General features: G+C 45.1%; 1 protein-coding gene across 7 annotated transcripts in view; it reads left to right on the forward strand.

Moving 5' to 3' along the window:
• The window catches only part of OLAH (oleoyl-ACP hydrolase), a 33,111-nt gene that overhangs the window by 3,880 nt on the left and 8,012 nt on the right, over positions 1–21,219 (forward strand). For 3 of the 7 annotated variants that reach the window (XM_019497826.2, XM_059729042.1, XM_019497825.2), the window contains 2 exons: positions 903–985; positions 17,825–17,955. The exons of 1 other annotated variant lie outside the window; for it this stretch is intronic. In XM_019497826.2, coding sequence (XP_019353371.1) covers positions 17,826–17,955 — 130 coding nt within the window. In that variant the 5' untranslated portion in view covers positions 903–985; position 17,825. Of the gene's footprint in view, positions 1–902; positions 986–5,825; positions 5,974–7,233; positions 7,317–17,824; positions 17,956–21,219 lie in introns of those variants that run through there. 3 more of the 7 variants (XM_059729041.1, XM_019497829.2, XM_019497824.2) reach the window with 3 other exon arrangements.

The following is a 21,219-nucleotide window of genomic DNA, read 5'->3' on the forward strand; positions in this document are numbered from 1 at the left end:
CTAGGGGGTACATTAGGGTGGGTTGGGGTGGAGTGCTGCCATGCACCATCCCACAGGTAGAGCTGACCTGAGCAGGGTGCAGGGCCTGGAGCAAATCAGCCCATGTGGGGCCCCACTTCCGCTGTAATCAGCCCATGTGGGACCCCGTTTCCGCTCTAATCCCACAGGCCCTGGACCTGAAGAAGCTGCTGCCACCATTGGTGGCAGTGGCGGGGGGGTAGTGAGCAGATGGACACAGCTGCCGCTGCTCTGCCCAGATCCGCAGGGCCCCCCAAAGTGTGGGGTCTGGGGCAGTCTCCCTGATTCGCACCCCCTCGGGGACAGCCCTGCCCACAGGGATGGATTGCCACCACACACCATCCCAGTGTACCCCCAGCAGCTGGATGCGGGGAGCAGGGGAAGCTTGCACACCACAGCTGCTGTGCCATGTGCCACCCCTCCTCCCCCCCGCCCCACTTTGCATCCGGTCACCAGGGGTACACTGATCCAAAAAAGTTGAAAACGCCTGAATTAGAACATTACCTTCCTTTAATCCCAGTTGTAAAGAAACTAAGAGTTAAAAAGATAACTATACTCTTGTACCTTTAATTGTTTTGATATTGAGACATTGTTCTTAGTAATACTGCCTCACTCCTTGTTCTTTTTCCCCACTGAGGTAGAAAATTTGCTTTACTTTAATGTTCTTGTCTCTATCCCTTGAGGTAAGCTTTGTTCCTAGAGTTAACTTGCATTCCCACTGCTTCCATGCTTGTATAATTTTGGGTTTGGGATGGGAGAGTTCTCTCTGGAAGTCCAGATTTCCAGTCATCTGAGACCATTGAGATTTCCTATTTCCTGTTCCAGCTGTTTACATGATTGATTTGTGTTCACATTGCTTTCATGCTTGTAACATGCTTGCACAGGTTTTTTGGTTCTTTCTGAAGATCTGAACATCTAGTTTTCCAGTCATCTGGGTCTCTCCAGGTTTCCTGTCTGCTGTTTTCAGGTACTGCTTTGTGTTCCTGTTACTCTCAGCCTGTCTTGCCATAAAACTGCAACAACTGTAATGAGAATACAGTGTGCTTGTGGAATGAAACTGCTTTTTATTAAGATAATTGTTTACCAAGGCATTGTAATTGTAACATTGCAGTTAGCATTCAAGCCGTGTACTTACAGACTAACTAAAAAGTTGGACTGGAAGGTATCCATCCCCTGGGTCAGTATGTCCAGTCCTCTGCTATTACAAGCACCATGCCATATCATCTCCAGTGCCTAGTAAAATAGCACTGATACCTCTCTATCTCTAATCAGTTCTTCTTCTTCTTTCACAATCTCTCGCAATGGAGGATGATTGTCTTCCATAATTGTATTATCTGTGAGTCCAAATATGGCTGATGAGACCGATCCAGGATCTACAGACTCTTCTGCAATATACCTCTAATCAATATACCTCTCCTGAAGCATCTTAAAACTTTTCACTCCCGCATGATGTGCTCTTCCTTCCAATGCACAACCTTGAGCTTATGGGCTTGGCAAGGCCATCCTGCTTGTAGGCAGAGAAGGAACAGTGAGGCCCACAGTGAGGGCCTGGCAGCCCAGGCTAAGGAGGGACAGCTATTCAGCTGGTGCCAAGACCTGGAGGGGAGGTAGACCTGAGGCATGAGTCCGGGGGATCATGAAAAGTGGCTGCTTCATGAACCGAGGGCTGAGACCAACACAGCCGGGCCTGTTGGGGATCAACTCAACCAGTTTGGCCACCAGCAACATCTAAGTGCCACCTCTGAGCACCCCTACAGAGGGGGTGGGGGAGGCTGAGGTGGCTTTGATCTCAGCGGCGCCTACAGAGCCCTTGAGATGCAACGCTGTGAGGCCGAGCCAGGCCCAATGTGTTGCCTCACAAGGCAGTAGCACATTAGTCACCACTCCCTCCCTCCCCTCCCAAGATGCCCTGGTGCGGTCTAGAGCCGTGCAGCACTTGGCAGCCCCTCACAGCATGGGGCATCTCCCTCCTCGCCCTTCCCCACCCTGCTAGCCGAGCTTGTGCCACACTGCAGTGATGGCCGTGCTGGCCCCAGGGGTCAGGTGGGATGGGAGAGCACGAAGAGGGCTCAGCTCAACTTGCCTCAACTTGCCCTTACATAGCACTGCTCACCCTGTGTCGCAGTGCAGCTGCCAGGTGCCCACTCATGCTGACTGGTGCTGTCCAACTGGCACTGCCCTATGCACTTGTCCCTCTCCATCACCTTTGTCCCAATTTTGAGTGGGGCGGCACTGGCAGAGATTCACTCAGCACTGAGGTAGGAGCAGGCCTAGGCCATCCTCCTGGGGGCTGCACCAGGCCAGGCCAGGCCAGGCCAGGGAAAGGGCACCCGGTGCCCTTTAGCCACCTATTCCCCCCGCCAAATGTGAGACAAGGGCACCCCTCCAATAAACACATACACCTCCTCACTCACCTTGGATATCCAACTGCAGCTTTCAGGTTCTTTATGTCACCCTCTAAGGGGACTCCTCCAAATTCCCCTCCCTTCCATAGGACCCTGACAGCTCCCCCCTCTCATTTTGCTGCCTGTTAACCATTCCTGGTAATATCTCTCTTCTGTTTCACAGTCAAGCTAAGAATCTTAATTCAGGGGTATTAATATTATCTCAGGTGTAGAAAAGGATGAGTGAAGTACTGGAGGCATTGTCAAGATGCTCAAGAAGACTAGATTTTGTTTTACAGGCCTGAGTTATATACATTGAACTATAATGACTACAGAACTAATGAAATAATATCTTTTGACTATTTTGCCCATTTTGGACTCAATTTTTGTTGTTTCTAAACCTAATATACAATCTAGCAAATTAGTGAACATTCCAATAAAGTTATATTTGTTTTTGCTTTGATCTTAAGTGGAATAATATAGTGCTAGGCCTGTAGCTTATTGGAAACATTTCTAGGCCATGTCTCCACAAGCGGGAATGTCATCTCCCTGGGGACAAGTAGCAGTGGCACAAGGTGTCACTTCCTCTGGGGAACTCCTGTGCCATGCATGCTCTGGTGCATGGCAGGTTACCCCAGGTGGGGTAGGAGAGGCTGGGGCCAGCATCTGTGCTGGCCCCAGCAGCCTTACCTGGGGCCCTAGGAGCCTCCGGGAGCTGCAGCCATATCACTCCTGGAGCAGGAAGCCTAGCTGGCAGCTGGAGCATAGCTCCGGCCAGCCAGACTCCAGTTTTAGGCAGCGCATGCTGCTGCCATGTATGCTGCCCCGCTTTTTTATTTTTTGGCATGGGTTTTTTTGACCCCAAGATCTTTCAGGGTCAAGAGACCCCACCCCTGTGCTCCAAAGTAGCAGGACAGGGAATGCCTGCATGTGCAGTGTGTGGCACCGCAGATGGTTCTACAGTGCCACATACCACACATCTGCGTTTGTCTGGATGTGGACCTAGGTTCTTTTAAGTGGAAAAAAAATGTGTTTATGTTTTATGGGTTGATGTGCCTCATCATCTGCACTAGAGGTACACAATAAAGATTTTCTTGGCTGATACTGATAGCCGATTATTAACCAGCCATATCAGCCGATACTGATCTGATAGCCAATTTACAGGGATGCAGCTGGGCAGCTTGGAGAGCAGCGTCTTGCTGGCAAGTCTGTGGAGGAAGGGGTGTGGAGGAGGAAACGGGTGTGCGGGGGCAGATTAAGGCCCTTGTGGTGAAGGAGGGAGTGGGGCAGGTGCAGGAGCAAGCGCTGCCCAGCCAGGGTGGTGAATGGGACCCTGGGGCTGGGAACAGGACAGAACTGTGGGCAGCTTGTACAAGGGACACGGGACAGTGTGGGGAGGGGGAGTAATTCCTTGCCACTGTGTGCAACCTTGGTGGAGGCATGTGAAAGGGCATGTGTCCCCCCAGATTTGTGCACAGGGCAAAAGCTGCTGCCCACTGTGGGCTTAGGGCCAGGGGCTGCACCAGCCTTCTCCCAGTTTGGGGGCTGGGCTCGGAGCAGGTGGGAGCAGGGTGGGCTCAGCTACATGGGGCAGGAAGTAGTAGTGCTGGGAGGGGTGGCTATCGGGGAGCTAAGGTGAATTTTGGGGTGGCTACAGCGCCCCCCCAGTGCCGCCCCTGCTTGGGTCACTCTGCTCTGATGCCTTTCCCTCGGGAGCATCCTGCTGCAAGGCAGGTGGGGGGCATACAGCTAGCGTGGGGCTCCCAAGGGAAAGGAAGCAGAGCGGAGTGCCCCCAGCAGGAGTGGCACTGGGGTGAGCTTGGGGGACTATAGCCACCCTAAAATTCACTTTAGTCTCCCTATAGCCACCCATCCCAGCACTGCCGCCCACCTCCGCACAACTGAGCCTACCCCACTCCCACCTACTCAGGGCCAGCCCCCTCACTGGAAAGAGGCTGGTGCAGCCCCTGTCCCTGAGCCTGCAGCCCCCCTCTTCCCTGTGTACAAATCAAGGGGAGCACATGCCCTTTTGTGCCTCCCCAGGTGTAAGTGCAGCAGTGGGGAGCCACACCCTCTCCCCAGCACCCCGTGCCTTCTGGATGAGCCATCCACAACTCCATCCCGCTCCTTGTCCCAGGGTCCCATTCACTACCCTGGCTGGGCAGCACATACCCCTGCCCCCTCCCTCCCTCCCTCACTGTGGAGACTCTATCTGCCCTGCACCTTCCCTGCCACAGACTTACTGGCAGGACGCTGCTCTCCAAGCTTCCCGGCTGTATTTCTGGACATGTGCGTGGTGGCTATGTGCTTGCACATGGCATTTATTGATGACATTGTCGGCTACACCAGCCAAAAAAGCCAATTGCCGATAATGTTAATTTTCCTTTTGTTAGTGCCGATCCAATATGCGACTGATATATTGGTGCATCTCTAATCTGCACCCCCTTTTTCAAAATTCTAAATCCACCCATAAATGGGCCTAAAGTTTGTTTGGATTAAATTGTTATATACCTAGTCCAAATAAATATCCTTTGTAAAAACAGGACGGGGTCTAGAGTAAAATCTCCTTTTCATTAATTTTCCTGCGGCCGGAATTTTATTAGGGAATAAGGTTCTTTGAAGTCTTTTTAAGCATGCCTATTTAAGGATGTAATCTAAAAATAATTTATATTTGATTTATACTTATTTGATTTATTTTTAGTTATTTGATTTATGTTTTATGTTTATCATTTAGAGCTCCTATAGTTAGATTTCTTATATTTTAAGACGTTCCTTTTCAAAGAAATTAGATTTTTCACTCAATGTTCAGAATTTACCAGGTAAAATTGGCGAAGCTGGTTCTTCTGTTCCCATAAAACAAAGTGTTTAGAGATAGTATGAGCTTGTTTTAGTCTCTTAGTTCTATAAGCTTTGAAGTCTTACAGAACAAATTGAATGTTTCTCAGAGCAAGCGTGGGCCCTTTTACTGTCACTCAAATCAATTGAAGTTGTGCCTTTGGCTTCTGTAGATGCAAAACCGAACTTCTGTGACAGCAAAGATGATTTGGAGGAATTAAAGAATTGTTCCAACTTAAGGATAGGTTGCTGCTTGCAGGATGCCAAATGCCACAAAAGGGCATGAGAGTGCCACATATCCCAGCTCTATAGTTTCCACATTGGGAGAGTTCTTCATCAAGCTGCTGCAATTTCCTGTGTTCCTCAGGAGAGGTAAAACTTAGGAACCACAGTTTCATAAGAGCTGCATTATTAATTAGACTTTACTTGCCCAAACGTGCTACATGAATAAATGGATGATCCAAACCCAACAGGAATTCAAGCCAGCAAAATAAACAGCCCAATTAGGTGATGTCTTCATTTCTGGTAGGCTGGCTGAAAAGTCAAGTAAGTAATAAGAGTTACCAGCTAGTGCCTCAACAACTCACTGACAAGAACATCAGGTTCTTTACAAAATATCATCTACATGAAAACAATTTGGTGGGTTTTTCCTGAAGAAAAAAAGATTGCTACCAGATGCTTCCTACAGCTAGCAACAGCTGTGAATAACCCAACCCAACAAGAAACCTCTAGAAGGGTGAGAGACTTTTTGTAAATTGGAATTGAATATAAAACTAAATAGATCCAAAAGAAGGTTTTGGGAAGCGCATTTTTAAATTATTAGTTTTAATCTATAATTTAATTATGTTGTGTTATCATTCATGTAATACACGAGGAATTTACAATCCGGGTATTTAATAAACAGACAAAAAAGAAGGGATTAGGAAAAAAACATTGCCAAACTGTTAATCTTGTTGTAGTTGTGGAATGGATGTTTAACTATCCCAATATCCCTTACCTTTAAAGTTTGCTCTGTAGTCTGCATTATATTACTTTTACCCTTATTGAGGCCAAAAATATATAATTAGGTAAATAATAAGGGTAGCTTCGTCTGAGGATGTTTTATTCTGTATAAATACAACTAGCATTTGATCTTACTTTTCTATGCTTGTTGTCGTTGCTGAGGTTACATTGTAGTTGGCTGTGCAATCCAGCTGAAATGAGCAGATCACTGATCTAATGCTATTAGATAAAAGTATGTCAGTTGAATGGATGGCACTGTCTTGTGTAATGCATGTGCACTGAGAATCTCTGGGTCTGCTAAAGTCACAGTACAGACTTTATTGTGATCCATTACTTACGCTTTTTTGTGTGTAGTAGCTGCAGAAATGAGACAAAGTAGTTCTTTTTCCCTTGACCCTTGCCTCTGTGCTGAGCATTATTCTTTCTTGCTGCTTTCCATGGTAAAGTGAACCATGATCCCTGCATTTACAACTGGTCTGTCTGTATCCTGCCTTCCTTAGCCTTGAACATATGTACTTGTTCTGCACTAGTGAGTGTCATTGTTTGAATTCTTTCCTGGACATTTCAGCTGTCTGTGATAACTGAAATCATTTATTTAGTTACCTTTCTCTTTCCTTTATCTCTCTTAGAAATCAGAAGCAATGTATCCTGTCACTAGTTAATTAGTATTTATCCAAAGTTGCACCCAAATGACAGTTTTTAGCTCTGTAATGTAAGCATCTGTTCCTTTTTCTGTTTCATGATTTTTTGGGTGGGGGAGGGAAGGTCTTGTTATTCTGTACTCCTCAGTTGACTGTACATAAGCAGCTTCATCAACTATTCCAGAGCTTCAGCCGTTGGTCTTGGTAACACTGCCTCACTCCTTATTCTTTTCCCTCAGTAACTTAGAAAAATGGTTTACTTTTATGTATTTATCTCTGTCCAACATAGTAAGCTTTGTTCCTAGAATTAACTTGTGTTCCCACTGCTTTCATGCTTGTACATGCTTGTACAGGTTTTTTGGTTCTTTCTGAAGATCTGAACAACCCATTTTCCAGTTATCCGAGTCTCTCCAGGCTTCCTGTCTGCTGTTTTCAGGTACTGCTTTGTTTTCCTGTTAATCTCAGCCTATTTTGCCATAAAACTGCAACAACTGTAATGAGAATACAGAGTACTTGTAAAATTAAACTACTTTTTATTAAGATAATTGTTTACAAAGGCATTGTAGTTGTAACATTGCACTTAGCATTCAAGCCGTATGCTTACAGATTAACTAAAATAGTTGGACTGGAAGGTATCCATCCCCTGGGTCAGCGTGTCCAGTCCTCTGCTGTTGCAAGCACCATACCATGTAATCTCCAGTGCCTAGTAAAATAGCACTGATTTCTCTTTAACTCTAATCAGTTTACCTCTCCTGAAGCATCTTAAAACTTTTCCCTTGTGCATGATGTGCTCTTCCTTTCAAGTTTCAATATATGAGATCAAAGTATATTCTATAATCTGGTAGGGTCCTGCTTTAGTACAGGGTTGTTCAACTTCAGAGCAACTAGAGGCTGCATACTGCACTGGTTGTGGGTCCTGGATACATATTATACATGTCATAGGTGGAAGGAGAAAATATTATTTGGGGAGGCTGCGCATGTGCATGCTAGCCCATGTGCATGTACCCCACCCCTCACCTCCCAGCAGGTAAGTTTGTCACGGGGAAGTGGGGGGGTGGGGTGCAGATCGAGGCCCCTGTGGTGACAGGGAGTGGGGCAGAGGCAGGGACAGGGGCTGAAATGAATGGGGCCCTGTGGCTGGTCTTCCTAGACAACCTAGACAGATAATGAGGAAAAGGCTGAAGTACTCAGTGCCTTTTTTTACCTCCGTCTTCACAGGCAAGGTCAGCTTCCAGACTACTGCACTGGGCAGCACAGTTTGGGGAGAATGTGAGCAGCCCTCAATGGTGGAAGAATAGGTTAGGGACTATTTAGAAAAGCTGGATGTGTACAAGTCCATGGGGCCGGATGCAATGCATCCAAGGGTGGTGAGGGAGTTGGCTGATGTGATTTCAGAGCTACTGGCCATTATCTTGGAAAACATGTCACGATTGGGGGAGGTCCTGGATGATTGGAAAAGGGCAAATATATTGCCCATATTTAAGAAAGGGAAGAAGGAAGATCCAGGGAACTACAGACCAGTCAGCCTCACCTCAGTCCATGGAAAAATCATGGAACAGATCCTTAAACAATTCATTTCTATGCACTTGAAGGAGAAGAAGGTGATTAGGAACAGTCAGCATGGATTCACCAAGGGCACGTCATGCCTGACCAACCTGGTTGCCTTCTATGATGAGATGACTGGCTCTGTGGATGTGGGGAAAGCAGTGGACATAATATGCCTTGTCTATAGCAAGGCTTTTGATACCATCTCCCACAGCATTCTTGCAAGCAAGCTGAGGAAGTATGGGTTGGATGGATGGGTTGTAAGGTGGATAGAAAGCTGGCTGGATTGTCGGGCTCAACAGGTAGTAATCACTAGCTCAATGTCTAGTTGGCAACTGGTATTAAGTGGAGTGCCCCAGGGGTGGGTCCTGGGCCAGTTTTATTCAGCATCTTCATTCCCAATCTGGAAGATGGGATGGATTGCACCCTCAGCAAATTTGCAGATGACACCAAGTTGCAGGGTGTAGTAGAGATGCTGGAGGGCAGGGCTAGGATTCAGAGAGCCCTAGACAAATTGGAGGATTGGGCCAAAAAGAATCTCATGAGGTTCAACAAGCACAAGTGCAAAGTCCTGCACTTAAGATGGGGGAATCCCATGCACCAGTACAGGCTGGGGGCTGATTAGCTAAGGAGCAACTCTGCAGAAAAGGACCTCAGGATTATAGTGGCCAATAAGATGGATATGAGCCAGCAGTGTGCCCTTGTTGCCAAGAAGGCTAACAGCATACTGGGCTACATTGGTAGAAGCATTGCCATCAGATCAAGGGAAGTAATTATTCTGCTATATTCTGCACTGGTGAGGCCACATCTGGAGTACTGTGTCCAGTTTTGGGCCCCCCACTATAGAAGGAATGTGGACAAGTTGGAGAGAGTCCTGCAGGGAGCAACAAAAATGGTGATGGGGCTGGGGCACGTGACTTCTGAGGAGCGGCTGAGAGAACTGGGTTTATTTAGTCTGCGGAAGAGAAGACTGAGGAGGGATTTGATAGCATCCTTTAACTATCTAAAGGGTGGTTTGAAAGAGGATGGGGCTAGACTGTTCTCAGTGGTGGCAGATGACAGAACAAGGAACAATTGTCTCAAGTTGCAGCAAAGGAGGTTTAGGTTAGATATTAGGATGAAATTTCCCACCAGTAAGGTGGAGAAGCACTGGAACAAGTTACCTAGAGAGGTGGTGAAATCTCCATCCTTAGAGGTTTTTAAGGCCCAGCTTGACAATGCCCTGGCTGGAATGATTTAGTTGGGTATGGTCCTGCTTTGAGCAGGGGTTTGGATTAGATGACCTACTGACATGAATGCCGTATGCCCCTGGAGGCTGGGGGGGCATGGCGACCGCCCACAGGTGTTGGTGGCGGTGTCGGCGGTGGGGTCATGGTGGTGGCGAGCAGGAAGCACCCACAGGCTGCTGTGGCTGTGGCTGTGGCAGTGGCAGTGGCAGTGTCAGCGGCAGAGGCAGGCCGAGCAGGGAGCTCCCGCAGGCAGCTGCAGAAGTGTCAGTGGTGGGGAGGAATAGGGGTGGCAAGCATTGACATTGTTGGCGACCACCTGCAGACGCCACTGGCAGCATCAGTGACAGCCAGCAGTGATTGGGGACTGCCCGTAGATGCTGCCAGTGGTGTCAGCGGGGGGGGCAGGGGCGGGTGGCAAGCAGTGACTGCCCACGGGCACCACTGACAGTGTTGGCGGTGCTTTTCGCTGGGGGTGCACCGCCAATCTCAGGTGCATGTGTACCTGTGTGCACCCCCTACGCATTGCCAATGCCTACTGAGGTCACTTCCAACCCTAATTTTTTATGATTCTAAGGTCCCTCTGAGCCTAACAGTCCATTGGGTTAGTGTGGTTAAGGTGCACCAACTTTTTAAAACTTAAAGCATGCCTCAGAAAATGTCACCTGTTACCTCTTAATTGTTTCTTGACTATAGAAATATAATTAAACAATTCTTCTTTTCCAAGGAACTCGGAAAGATCACAACAGGTTGGAATACTTTTAATACTATGGATTTCTATTTGAAATCTCTTGCTTTAGCTTGTGAATCATGTGTAGGTGTTTGTACAGTTAATGGTGTTAATATTACCTGGCACCCTTAAACACATCTCATGGAACCTCAGGGTGCTGTTGCACCCTGGCTGAGAATAGTAGACAAAGTGTTTTGGCCAATATCGTGTCCAGCTGCCTTGTATTCACCAGCCTGAAAGACCAATTAACCATTTACATCTGTGTCAACTGGGGACAGCCTCTAGCATGAGTCTAAAACAAGACTTGAACTTATGCCACTGGAGCCATAGCAAAACACCTTAACAAATCTACCACAACACCCTTGATGTATGAAGTAAGACTCCCGTAAAAACAAACTGAAATTAAGGGGTATTTAAACAGTCTGGGGGAATTAATAAAATCCAGACCTGAGTCAGCCTACAGTCTTCCTTCCTGCTCTGCTTCATAACTGCATCTGGCATTTTCTAAAGATATATAGAAATATAGTATTTCATGCAGCATTATACCCAGGGTGTGTGTAGTGTTACCCTAACAAACATTATAATATACATTACAAAATGACTATGTGGATTTTTGGGAAGCACTGGATTTGTAGCTGAATAAAAGGCTTATTACCTGTGGCCTAGCAAAAGCTGCTGACCACAAGGCAGAATGATATCTAAGCCAGCCATTTGCTTATGCTAAGTAACCATCTTAACTGTGTCAACCATTTTCTAAGGAAAAAGCAGCAAGTAAATCTGTGTGAGTCTGTGTGTTATGAATGAAGTGATGTTTTAGGAATGTGGAAGATGGTACAATCTGAGACAGAAAAACAGACTGGAATGTGAAAAACAACACATAATTGGTAACAGAATCTGAGATGAACATATGTGAAAAGGTGAATGGTGATTGGTGAAAGCCTCCAAAGTCCGCCCATTGACCGAAGAAGTAAAATCAAGGTCTTAGACATGTACTCTTAGCAAAAAGACATGTAAATGAATTAAATGCATAGGCAATTCCATGCTAATGAATCAAACTGTAAACAGAGGCAGAGCTTGAAATGGGTGGAACAGCAGGAGGGACAAAGGTGGAGTGAATGTTAATGAGCATAAAGCAAAGTGGGGAAAAAACTATTGTTCACTGTGCCTCCCCGGTTTGTTATTTTTTTGGAAGCTAGTCCGAAGCTGTCTCCATTCTCAATAAAGCTGTTGTGAGCAATGTGTGCTGGTGTTTGCTCCCTGCCTGCTCTGGCTCATGAGTAACAGGACCCATGAGCAATTGGATTGTTGTCTCCCTAGTAGTTGGGTGCCACATGGAGTCAGGATGTAACAATGTTTATTGTTGGTTTATATGAGTGTTTGTTTTTAGCTTCTTAAGATTTCAAAGCTTTAGCCCTTTACATGTGTATCAAGCTAACAGCTCAAGTGATAGAAACCAATGTATTTTGGAGCAGGAAGATTTGAGTTTTATCTCTGCTGTCACTGAGAAGTTGAGTGACCATGGTATGCAGAATAGTTGTAACCATGATGTTCCAAATGGCCACAGATAAGTTATAAAAGTAAACAGTGTGATGGGGAAAAAACTCCCTGGGGTTCATTGTCTAGCTGCATAGGAACCAGACAACCACAGGTAAAGTTTTACTGCAGTATATTTGCTTGAGCAATGACCATTAAGCCAGCAAAAAGGCAAAATGGCCCCCCCTCAAGGGTGAGGCGCTTTTATACTTTTTACAACAAGGCAAGACTACAGGGTTAACAAAAGCAATACTTGGGCGGTGCTTTACAAATTTTCATAACAGCATATTTTTATTAAGCTGAACTAGCACTTTTTAAAAGCTAAAAGTTAAGTAACAGTAACATTATGATACGTTAGCAAGAACTTACAGTGGTAGATACTTTTTAAGGACACGATTACTGTACTTAGAACAATGGCTTCTTTGTCTTATCTTGTTCCTTGCTGTAGCTGATTTTACAGCACACAGACACAGATTTACTTGCTGCATTTTACTCAGAAAATGCTTAACACAATTAAAATGATTACTTGACACAAGCAAAGGCTTAGCTATCATTCTGCCTTGTGGTCAGCGGCATTGCTAGGCCACAGGTCATGCCTTGTATTCAGCTGCAAAGCTAATACTTCTTAATAATCCAAATTATTGTTAACCTAACAGTATGCTATCAGAAAACTATTCTATTTCAGGGCAATAACAAACATGCTCACTACAACAGTGACCAGCAAGATACGGGTAGGACCTTTGAGCCTGCATACTGAGAGTAAAACAAATATTATTTTGCAATGCATATAAATGGCTGCATGTCTTATTTACTATATTTCACAGTCAGTAATATGAAAGGTCAACATTTATCAAGCAATATATATACAACTTGAAGTAAATTTTATTTTGTAGCTGGTCTGACTTTGTAGCAGGACACTAAGGTGCCTGCTACTGAGAGAGCCCGGAAGACTCCTCAGGTGCTGGTTGCCAGGGCAGTGGGAGGCAGAAAATGACCCACACCTGCCAGAGGTTAGCTGGCTATAAGGGGCAAGGCCTGGCTCTTATGAGGGGGGAGCTGAGGTCAGAGGTAGTTCCCTACTGGCATCTAAGGCAGAAGGAGCTCCCTGCCAGTAGCCAGAGAGAGAAGGTCCTGGAGCAATGATGTGAGGCGAAGCCTGACTGTAGGTACCGCTAGCAGAGTAAAGGGGAGTAGCTCCAAGATATTAGAGCAATGTTGTTACAGCCAGGTGGCTTATGTTTAAGTTGTAGCTAGAAGGCTCGAGTTTCTGTATCGTTTTGTTGTTTAACACTGGTGGTTTGGGTGAGGGTATAAGGAGATGGAGGAGGCCTCGTAGGGGACTCATGGTAGAGTGAGGACCCCAGCCCCAGTGAGGGCACAGAGTTTGGGGGTACAGACCCCCGCTCCAAAGTAGAGCCCGTGAGAGAGGGCAGCCCTGCAGAGGGAAGAGCCTGCGAGAGAGGGCAGCCCTGCAGAGAAGGCCCCAGTGTGGGTGTGGAGAGCCCCAGGAGAGGTGCAGCAGTACAGAGAAGCCCCAGTGAGAAGGGCAGCAGTACAGAGAAGGCCCTAGTGAGAAGGGTGGCGTACAGAGAAGGCCTGCAAGGCTTAGATACGCAGGACACCCAGAGCAGGAGAACTGTGGCCAAGTGGAGGAGAGGTAGCCTCCCTATAAAAACACATATCATCAAAATTGTGGTGGGCGATGATAGGAGGGTGCAAGTCCAAAGCTTGGCACAGTAGAGGAGGCGGCAAGGGCTGGCACGGCGACCCTGCCATCCCTCCTGTTACAGACTTAGTGAACAGAATCATGTGTCCTCCTGTTTCTGTGCTTCAGAGCCCTGTATATATTTTTCTTGCTTTTCAAAAAGTACATTGCATCAATGAAATGTAACAGCTCTGTCAAAAACTCTGAGCTTTACAAAGGATGACACTGTTAATTTTTCTATTGCTAAAGAATGCAGTTGCTAACAAACCAAGAATGTAATTTCTTAGCTTTTTAAATAAAGTTCTTGAGGAAAATATACTTAATGAATTTACTTTAACAGTTTCACCCTCATTTTAATTTGGTAATTAATTAATTGCTAGAGAACACATTTGTCTAATCCAGTTCTATTGCTATGCCATATAGATTGCAATTGAGAACACAAGAACTTAAGAGCTAAGTACAGAGTGTCAAAAAGCCCAAAACTGAATCGATTCAGTTGTCGCAGATTAGTCTAAACTGTGTAGATTGAACTGATAAAGAAGTATATCATGAACTTGAGGAGTCAGCCAGCTGATTTCACAGACAGATCTCAGGACTGTCTGCCACTTTTTTGCGGGCTGAGTGTGGCACGCCCGCCCCCCCCCCCCCATCTCTGATGGGCCAGGGGTCCCGGCAGTCCTGCCCCTTAATGGAGCTTACCAGGTGGTCCTAACTGCCACTTAGATTACTTAACAATGATTCCCTTAATGGCTACAGCAGGCTTAATCAGGAGATTAAGCCTATGGAAGCCATTAACTGACACATTATTAAGCAATGTAAGCACTTAATTAAACTCTAAAATGAAATATCTTATTAAAACGAAGCTATGCACACCATGAATTGTAACTAATACCAACTATATAAACTTTATTAATACCAAACTATATACACTTTAGTAAAGGACATTATAAAAAGGAGTTTACCTGAATTGCCGGTCTTAAGGTTAGCGTTCAGTTTCTGTAGTTATTAAATGCAAGCATGCTGCATCCAGCTGCAGTTGTTGCAGACATTCTCTGTCCCTGTGGGGTGAACACCTGTCCATACACTGAGATGGTATGATCAGCAGCTACTGAATTTGCTGGAATGGTGAGGCAGCATACTGCCAAGGCATACATATGTGGAAACTGGTCACAGACAGAGTTCCTGAACACAGGCACAGGCATCCAGCACTCTTTGATGAAGTTCATGTAAGCGGCATGTTCCATGCTCTTTTTCCCATCCCAGGATTGCTTTTAGTAGCTGAGGGTCACAACTCAGAAAAGGCACCTGGCTGGGGTTCAAAATGCAAAGAGCACTAAGGAAGGAAGCAGCTGGTTGCCTGAACCATGGTGGTAGTGATGGGTTGTGCTTGCAGTACTAATTCAGCTTCACAGCTATTGTCTGAAACAGGCCCCCTTTCCAGTGGTTTTCATGAGGACAGCTTGGCAGTTCATGCAATACCCTGTCTTCCACCCAACTTATCAAATCCAGCAGCTTGTTGTGCCTGTGGTGGATCACAGTCTTCTGGGCTTCAAACCATGTCAGGAGCTCCATGAACCAGGTGGCATTGTCAGGCACAAATGTCACTTGATCTTGAATGTCACCTCACCTTAAGAGATCATGAAGCTTAAGTTTACATAATATTGTGCTACTTCATATTTGAAATCCTTCAACATTTTTCATGTGAATACCATCTGGTCTTGGTGACTTATTAGTCTTTAATGTATTGATTTGCTTTAAAACCTCCTGTGTTGCCACTTCAAAGTGATCCAGGTCTTTGGATCTATCTGCTAGGAAGAATTGATCCAGTGTACAAGTCTCCCCAATGTCCTCTACAGAAAAAGTGATGCAGAGAATTCATTTGCTTTCCCTGCTATGGCCATCTCATCTCTGCATGCACCTTTTACACCTTGGTCATCTAATGGTTCCACCAATTCTCTGGTTGCTTTCCTGCTTCTGATGTATTGAAAGTAGTTCTTATGATTAAGCTGTGTTACAGGGTTGATTGTGTAGTTTTAGTAATGGGATGGTAGGGGGTTGGGCTAGACAACATCTAGAGCAGGGGTAGGCAATGTTTTTTGGCCGGAGTGCCGAAAAACACCACAATGCCTACCTTGAAAGGTGCTGGAGTGCCGGCATGCCAGAAAAACAAAATGAGGTCAGGGAGTACATGGCAGGATGCCCTGCTGCCCCTGGCCTCCCAGCCTGGGCTCTGTGGGTGTCAGCAGCTACCCTGGCTCTGGGTATCTGCTAGAGCCTGGGCTGCTCCCAGCAGGGCTTGCAGTATCCCAGCTGCCTGCTAGGAGCAGCTGGGGCTCCCGGCTGGCAGCAGCTACCCAGAGCCGGGGCCGCCTGCAGCCATGAGTGGCTTGTTTGGTGGGGCATGGGGATGGGGGAAGGGCAGCTTCAAACTTATTTAAAATAATTTGGAAATACAAATGTGCTTTAGGGGGGAGATACTTTTAAAAAGTTAGTTACATTCCCATGCATGGGCAGATCTAGGAGTATGAAAAGGGGGGTGCAAACGATGTAGTGCATCATCACATATAGCACAACACACATTTTCTTCTCTTGGTAAAAAAGAAACTAGAAGCTTTGTTAATATGCTAGGGGCTGATTTGGTTTAATATAGGAGCCAAAAATCCCAAAAAACCTTATTGGAATGTGTGCTAATTTGCTGTATCTTATATTATGGCTATATAACTAAGTAGGCAAAAATAATCAATGTTGTTTCATTAGTCCTGTAGCTAATTAAATGTGCATCTTTTTCAGATTCATAAAACACAATCTCGCCTTCTTGAGCATCTTTACAGTTCACCTAATGCTTCCCTGAAAATTATTTCCACACCTGAGTTGATGTTACTTGCTAGAGTTAAAAACAGTCTTCAGGGCTGGGAAACGAGAGTTATCTTAGGAGGAACAGCTAACCGAAGAATTGCAGGAGAGAGGCTAGCTTGGAACCATTAAAAAGGAGAGAGGGTTGTTAACACTTGTGGAATGAAGAGTTTTAAAGGAATCGGATCATGAGGCATGAAGTCAGTTGACTCGCTCTCTGTTGCCTAACTAGAAATGCTGCTGCTGCTGCCACTGCTAGGCAGTTGGTTTGAAACTTTGATCAGAGCAGGAATCAAATGGGTGTGCAACAGCACCAGTGTACCCCATGGATCTGCCCCTGCCTCCAGTCTCCCCTAACCTCCTGGGAGCAATCATTGTAGATAATACAGAATCTGATCAGATCCTTACGCACAAACCAAAACCTGTAAAAATTATATCACTCTGGCTGCAACAGCTGCTGCCTCCCCCTGCATTCAAATGCAGTGTTGTTCAGTGCATGCTGAAAAACAATGTTATTATATGAAGAGTGTTCTCTTACATCAGCTATACTTATCATGAATGATAAGGTGCTGGGGGCGGGGCTGGCTAGTCCATAGGGGGGTGTCTGTCTGGAGGTGGGGGGAGGGGTGCAAGGGGCTAAAAATAGTCCAGTGGCTGGGGGTGGGGGGGAAGAGACACACAAGGCAAGAGCCCTGAGACTGCACTGTGAACTCTACAGAAATTCAGTTAGGACAGTCTTACCAGACCCGATCTAAGTTAAACTACCTTGGAGGTACACTTAACTTATTGATTGGGTTGTCCATTTTTAACATGATCTAACCTCCCCAAACATCTGTATATACCCTTAAGGAGACTGAGTGGAGCACTGGGAGGCAGCTGTGCAGTAACACAGCCTAGCACTTCAAGGTAGTGGGAGTCCTCCACTCTGAACAACACCTAGTAATGATTAACATTTTGTAAGGTTGGCCTCCTTGTGTATGCTTTAGCTTTCAATGGGTATGTTGTAAAAATGACCTTTGACTGCTGCAAGTAAGTATATATTCAATGTCAGAAATTAGTAAAAGTACAGGGCTTCTGTAGACAGACCAAATGCTCACTCATCTTAAAGTGTTGATAATTTCCTCAAACATAATATAAGTTGATGCTTTAGAATGAGTCTGATGGGTTTTTTTTAAACAAATACATAAAATTATTTTTTCTTTTTAAAGGGCCAGTAGCATAGCACTAACAGTTTTGATAATAGATAATACCACAAGCTTGCTGTTTAAAACTAAATTCAATTGAGCTACACTTTCACATTCAAAAAAAGAGATTACAGTTAACTAATATGATTGCTTATTGTTTCTCTTAAGCATGGAGAAGCTTGTTATGTGTCTGCACAGAAGGCCTGATGCAGTATACAGGCTGATTTGCTTTCCCTGGGCTGGAGGGGGAGCTTTCCATTTTGCTCAATGGAGCTCACTCTTCAACAGTTCAATAGAAGGTCAGTGATTTTTCAGGTATAATAAGTATCATTTAATAAATGTAGGATATCTAGATAGGATGCTAATGTGCTTGGTAGTCAGATATTAAATAAAATGTACCCAGTACTGTTAAAGAGAACTTTTGTCATCTTTCTAATTACATTCAGAATATATGGGTCCCTTCCTGAAAAGTTCTTAAGATTTCCACTGGAGTCCTGAGTGCTCTCAACCCCCTTGTTCCCCTGGATGAGCTCCAGGAGATGAATGGGTGCAATATATGAGTTAAATTTTAGTTAAATTTCTTTCTCAAAGCTAAAGCAGGTTTGACTGTTTTAGAAGCAAGTCTGTTAACTGTGTCAGGTACAGTAGTTTGATTATCTATTCAAAATTATTAATATAACAAAAATGTTTAAAAAAAAAAAACAAACATTTTAAGATGCGTTTCAGTAGGCTGAAAAGTGGCAGAGAATTTTCTTACCCCAAATGAATTAGTTATTTACATCTATCTGCATGCTTCTACATGCCTTGTATCAGAACCCAGGGTCACACAACGGCTTTGCAGGAGTAAACTGGCATTTAGTTACAGTTAAGTAATCCCTGTAGCTATCATAGTGCATCAGCGTTGAAAAAGGTTCATAGGCAAATATCTGAGGAGGAGACCTAGTGGACCTTTGCCAGACCTTTCAGAAGAAAAGAAAATAATCTGGCACTAAGCGACAAGATTAGCATTGAAACAATACCAGTCTTCTAAACTATGAATACCTCCAGAGAATTGTTGTGCAAGTCACATCCAGTTCTCCTTGAAGTAAAAGAAAAGTCTTGTTTCAGATGGAAATACTTCCAGGAAAGTTACTAGGGATGTAGGCTTCAGAACAATTGTAGGCTCTTTTGAATAAATGCACTTGCTCAGCATGTATGTTCAGAACTGTTTTAACCATGCTGAAAGAAATTATAAAAGCCTGAAAAAGTGTCTTTGTTTTTTGTGGGGGTTTTTTTCCCCCACCTCCCTATGTGGTGGCTTGCCTTAAATATGGTACTTTTCTGTTCTTGGTATGTGTTACCCCCTGCTTCTATATGATCTTTCCAGTCTGTCAGAAGAAAAGGTTAGTGAAGGACAATAGATTTTTGCAGATTAGTCCAATGTTCAGTTTTCCTGAAGAAAGGGGCAACAATCCAAATGTGAAGACTCAGCTTTTGAAAAGGACATTGTCATGTCAGTAAATGCCATGTTCCCAGGTTTTACTATGTGTAAAACTGAAAAGTCTGCAAATAAGGAAGTCTGTACTCATGGGCAGTGTTAATAAGTTATCAGTATGCTTTGTAATTCTCAAAAAAAAAAAAAGGAAGATATTTTATAGACAATTTTAATACTTGATACTGTTTTAAGAATGTACTTATTTGTTATTTATATTATAGTACCATCTGCAGGCCCAAACTGAGATCAGAGGCCCATATGTTAGGCATGTGTACCTACTAACATGCAACTACATTTAACAATTAAACCATGCCCAAATGTCACTAATTGGGAATCAGTTCACAGTTGTTAGAATAGTTTTCTCTTTAGATGTTTAAGCGCTGTGGCTCTGACACTAGGGGATGGAAGTAGGCACCCAGTCCAGAATGCCTTAGCTAAATGGGCAAATTGGTGGGAAGTGCTTCCATGTTTTGAGGGTCCCAGGGGTTGGGTGACCTATGGCTGGTGGTGTTTTCACTTTTCTGCTTTCCTTTCTCTCCTAAACATGAATTCAGTAAAGTTTCAGCAATTGACCAAACCCCACAGTGTGCTTGCCTGTCTTGGGGTGGCTAATAGGGGCAGAGGGGGAGTGCTTGGAACCATGGTTTAGGGTTGCCAGGAGCTGGGGGCAGGGCATGATGAGGGGCTACAATCAAATAAGAAGTGAGAACACCACTGCTAATTAGAAATATAGCTTCTATTGAGCAGGCAGTTCAAGGTAGCTCATTGACAAAAAGTACCAACAGAAGGGTAAAAAGGGGCAGTGGATTTCTGGCCATGTACCAGAGCAGCCAGTTGCAGCAGTGGTGGGTGAGTGGGTAGGGGAGAATGAGGGTGAGGACTGATGTGATGTAGGGTGCCTGGAGGACCAACCAGACTGTCATGGAGCACTTGGAATTCACAAATAACACATACCTAGTTCACTGTGCACCAGTTTGAAATAGTATCTGACTTTTCCAGGTATATATTAGAATCAAGTCAGAGTTTGGGATTGAGGATTGGTCGTGTCCTGTTTAAATGTATTGTTTTAAATTGCTGTCACCAACTGGTGTAGAGGATGTGCTGGTGGGAAAGATGAAGGCAACCTGTTGTGAACTGGACCCATACCCTCCACCCTCCCCCCTGCCCCGGCTTGTAAAAGCCAGCCAAGGAAGATTGGGATGACTGCCAGCGGGGGTTGTCAGTGCCTCTTTTAGGGAGGGCAGGGTGCCAGACATTCTTAAGTTTGCAATTATCCAGCCCCCTACTTGAGAAACCATCACTTGACACTGACTCTCCAGCCAGTTATTGCCCTATATCCAACCTCCTATTTTGGGGGATGATCACTGAATGCAAGGTGCAGGGGTTGCCCAACAGCTCTAGGCACATGTGGATGCCATTGGCTTCTTGGACTTGTCAGTCTAGTTTTCAACCTAGATATAGCACACAGACTGTACTCGTGGCCTTGGTCAATGATCTTTGTCTGGAGATTGATCTATGCCTTTGTAACCTTGAGTTTAGACTATTGCAGTGTACACTGCATAAAGCTGCCCTTGAAGACCATCCAGAAGCTGCAAATGGTTCAGAATGTGGTGGTCTACCATGGGCATGGGCCACCAGAAGCACCAAACTTCAATGCTCCAGAGTTCACACTGGCTCCCATTGCTTTCCAGATACAATTCAGGGTGCTGAATTGGGACCCTAAATGTTGTGGTCCCTATGTACCCAAAGAACTCCCTCATGTCCCATTGTGATCCTTAAGATCAGCCAAAAGTAGCTTCTGGCAAGTAGGTTAATAAACCTGCAAGTAGATTATTAAGCCAAGTCTACTTGGTGAATACATGTGGCACTCATTCTCAGCAGATGCTTCTAGAGTGCTCTCTCCCTTGAGGCCTGCTAGAGCCTGAGCCTGAACATCTTCCAGAAGCACTGTAAGACCTTCCTATTTGGGCATGCATTTAGCAATGAAACCAGGCTAAAACATGGTTTAGAGCAGGGATGGTCAACTTGCTGCACATGTGCTACCTGCAACATGTAACATGGGCAGCCTCTGTGTGGCACACAGCAGGTT

Source organism: Alligator mississippiensis, chromosome 5 (assembly GCF_030867095.1).
Source record: "Alligator mississippiensis isolate rAllMis1 chromosome 5, rAllMis1, whole genome shotgun sequence".
NCBI classification, from domain to species: domain Eukaryota; kingdom Metazoa; phylum Chordata; order Crocodylia; family Alligatoridae; genus Alligator; species Alligator mississippiensis.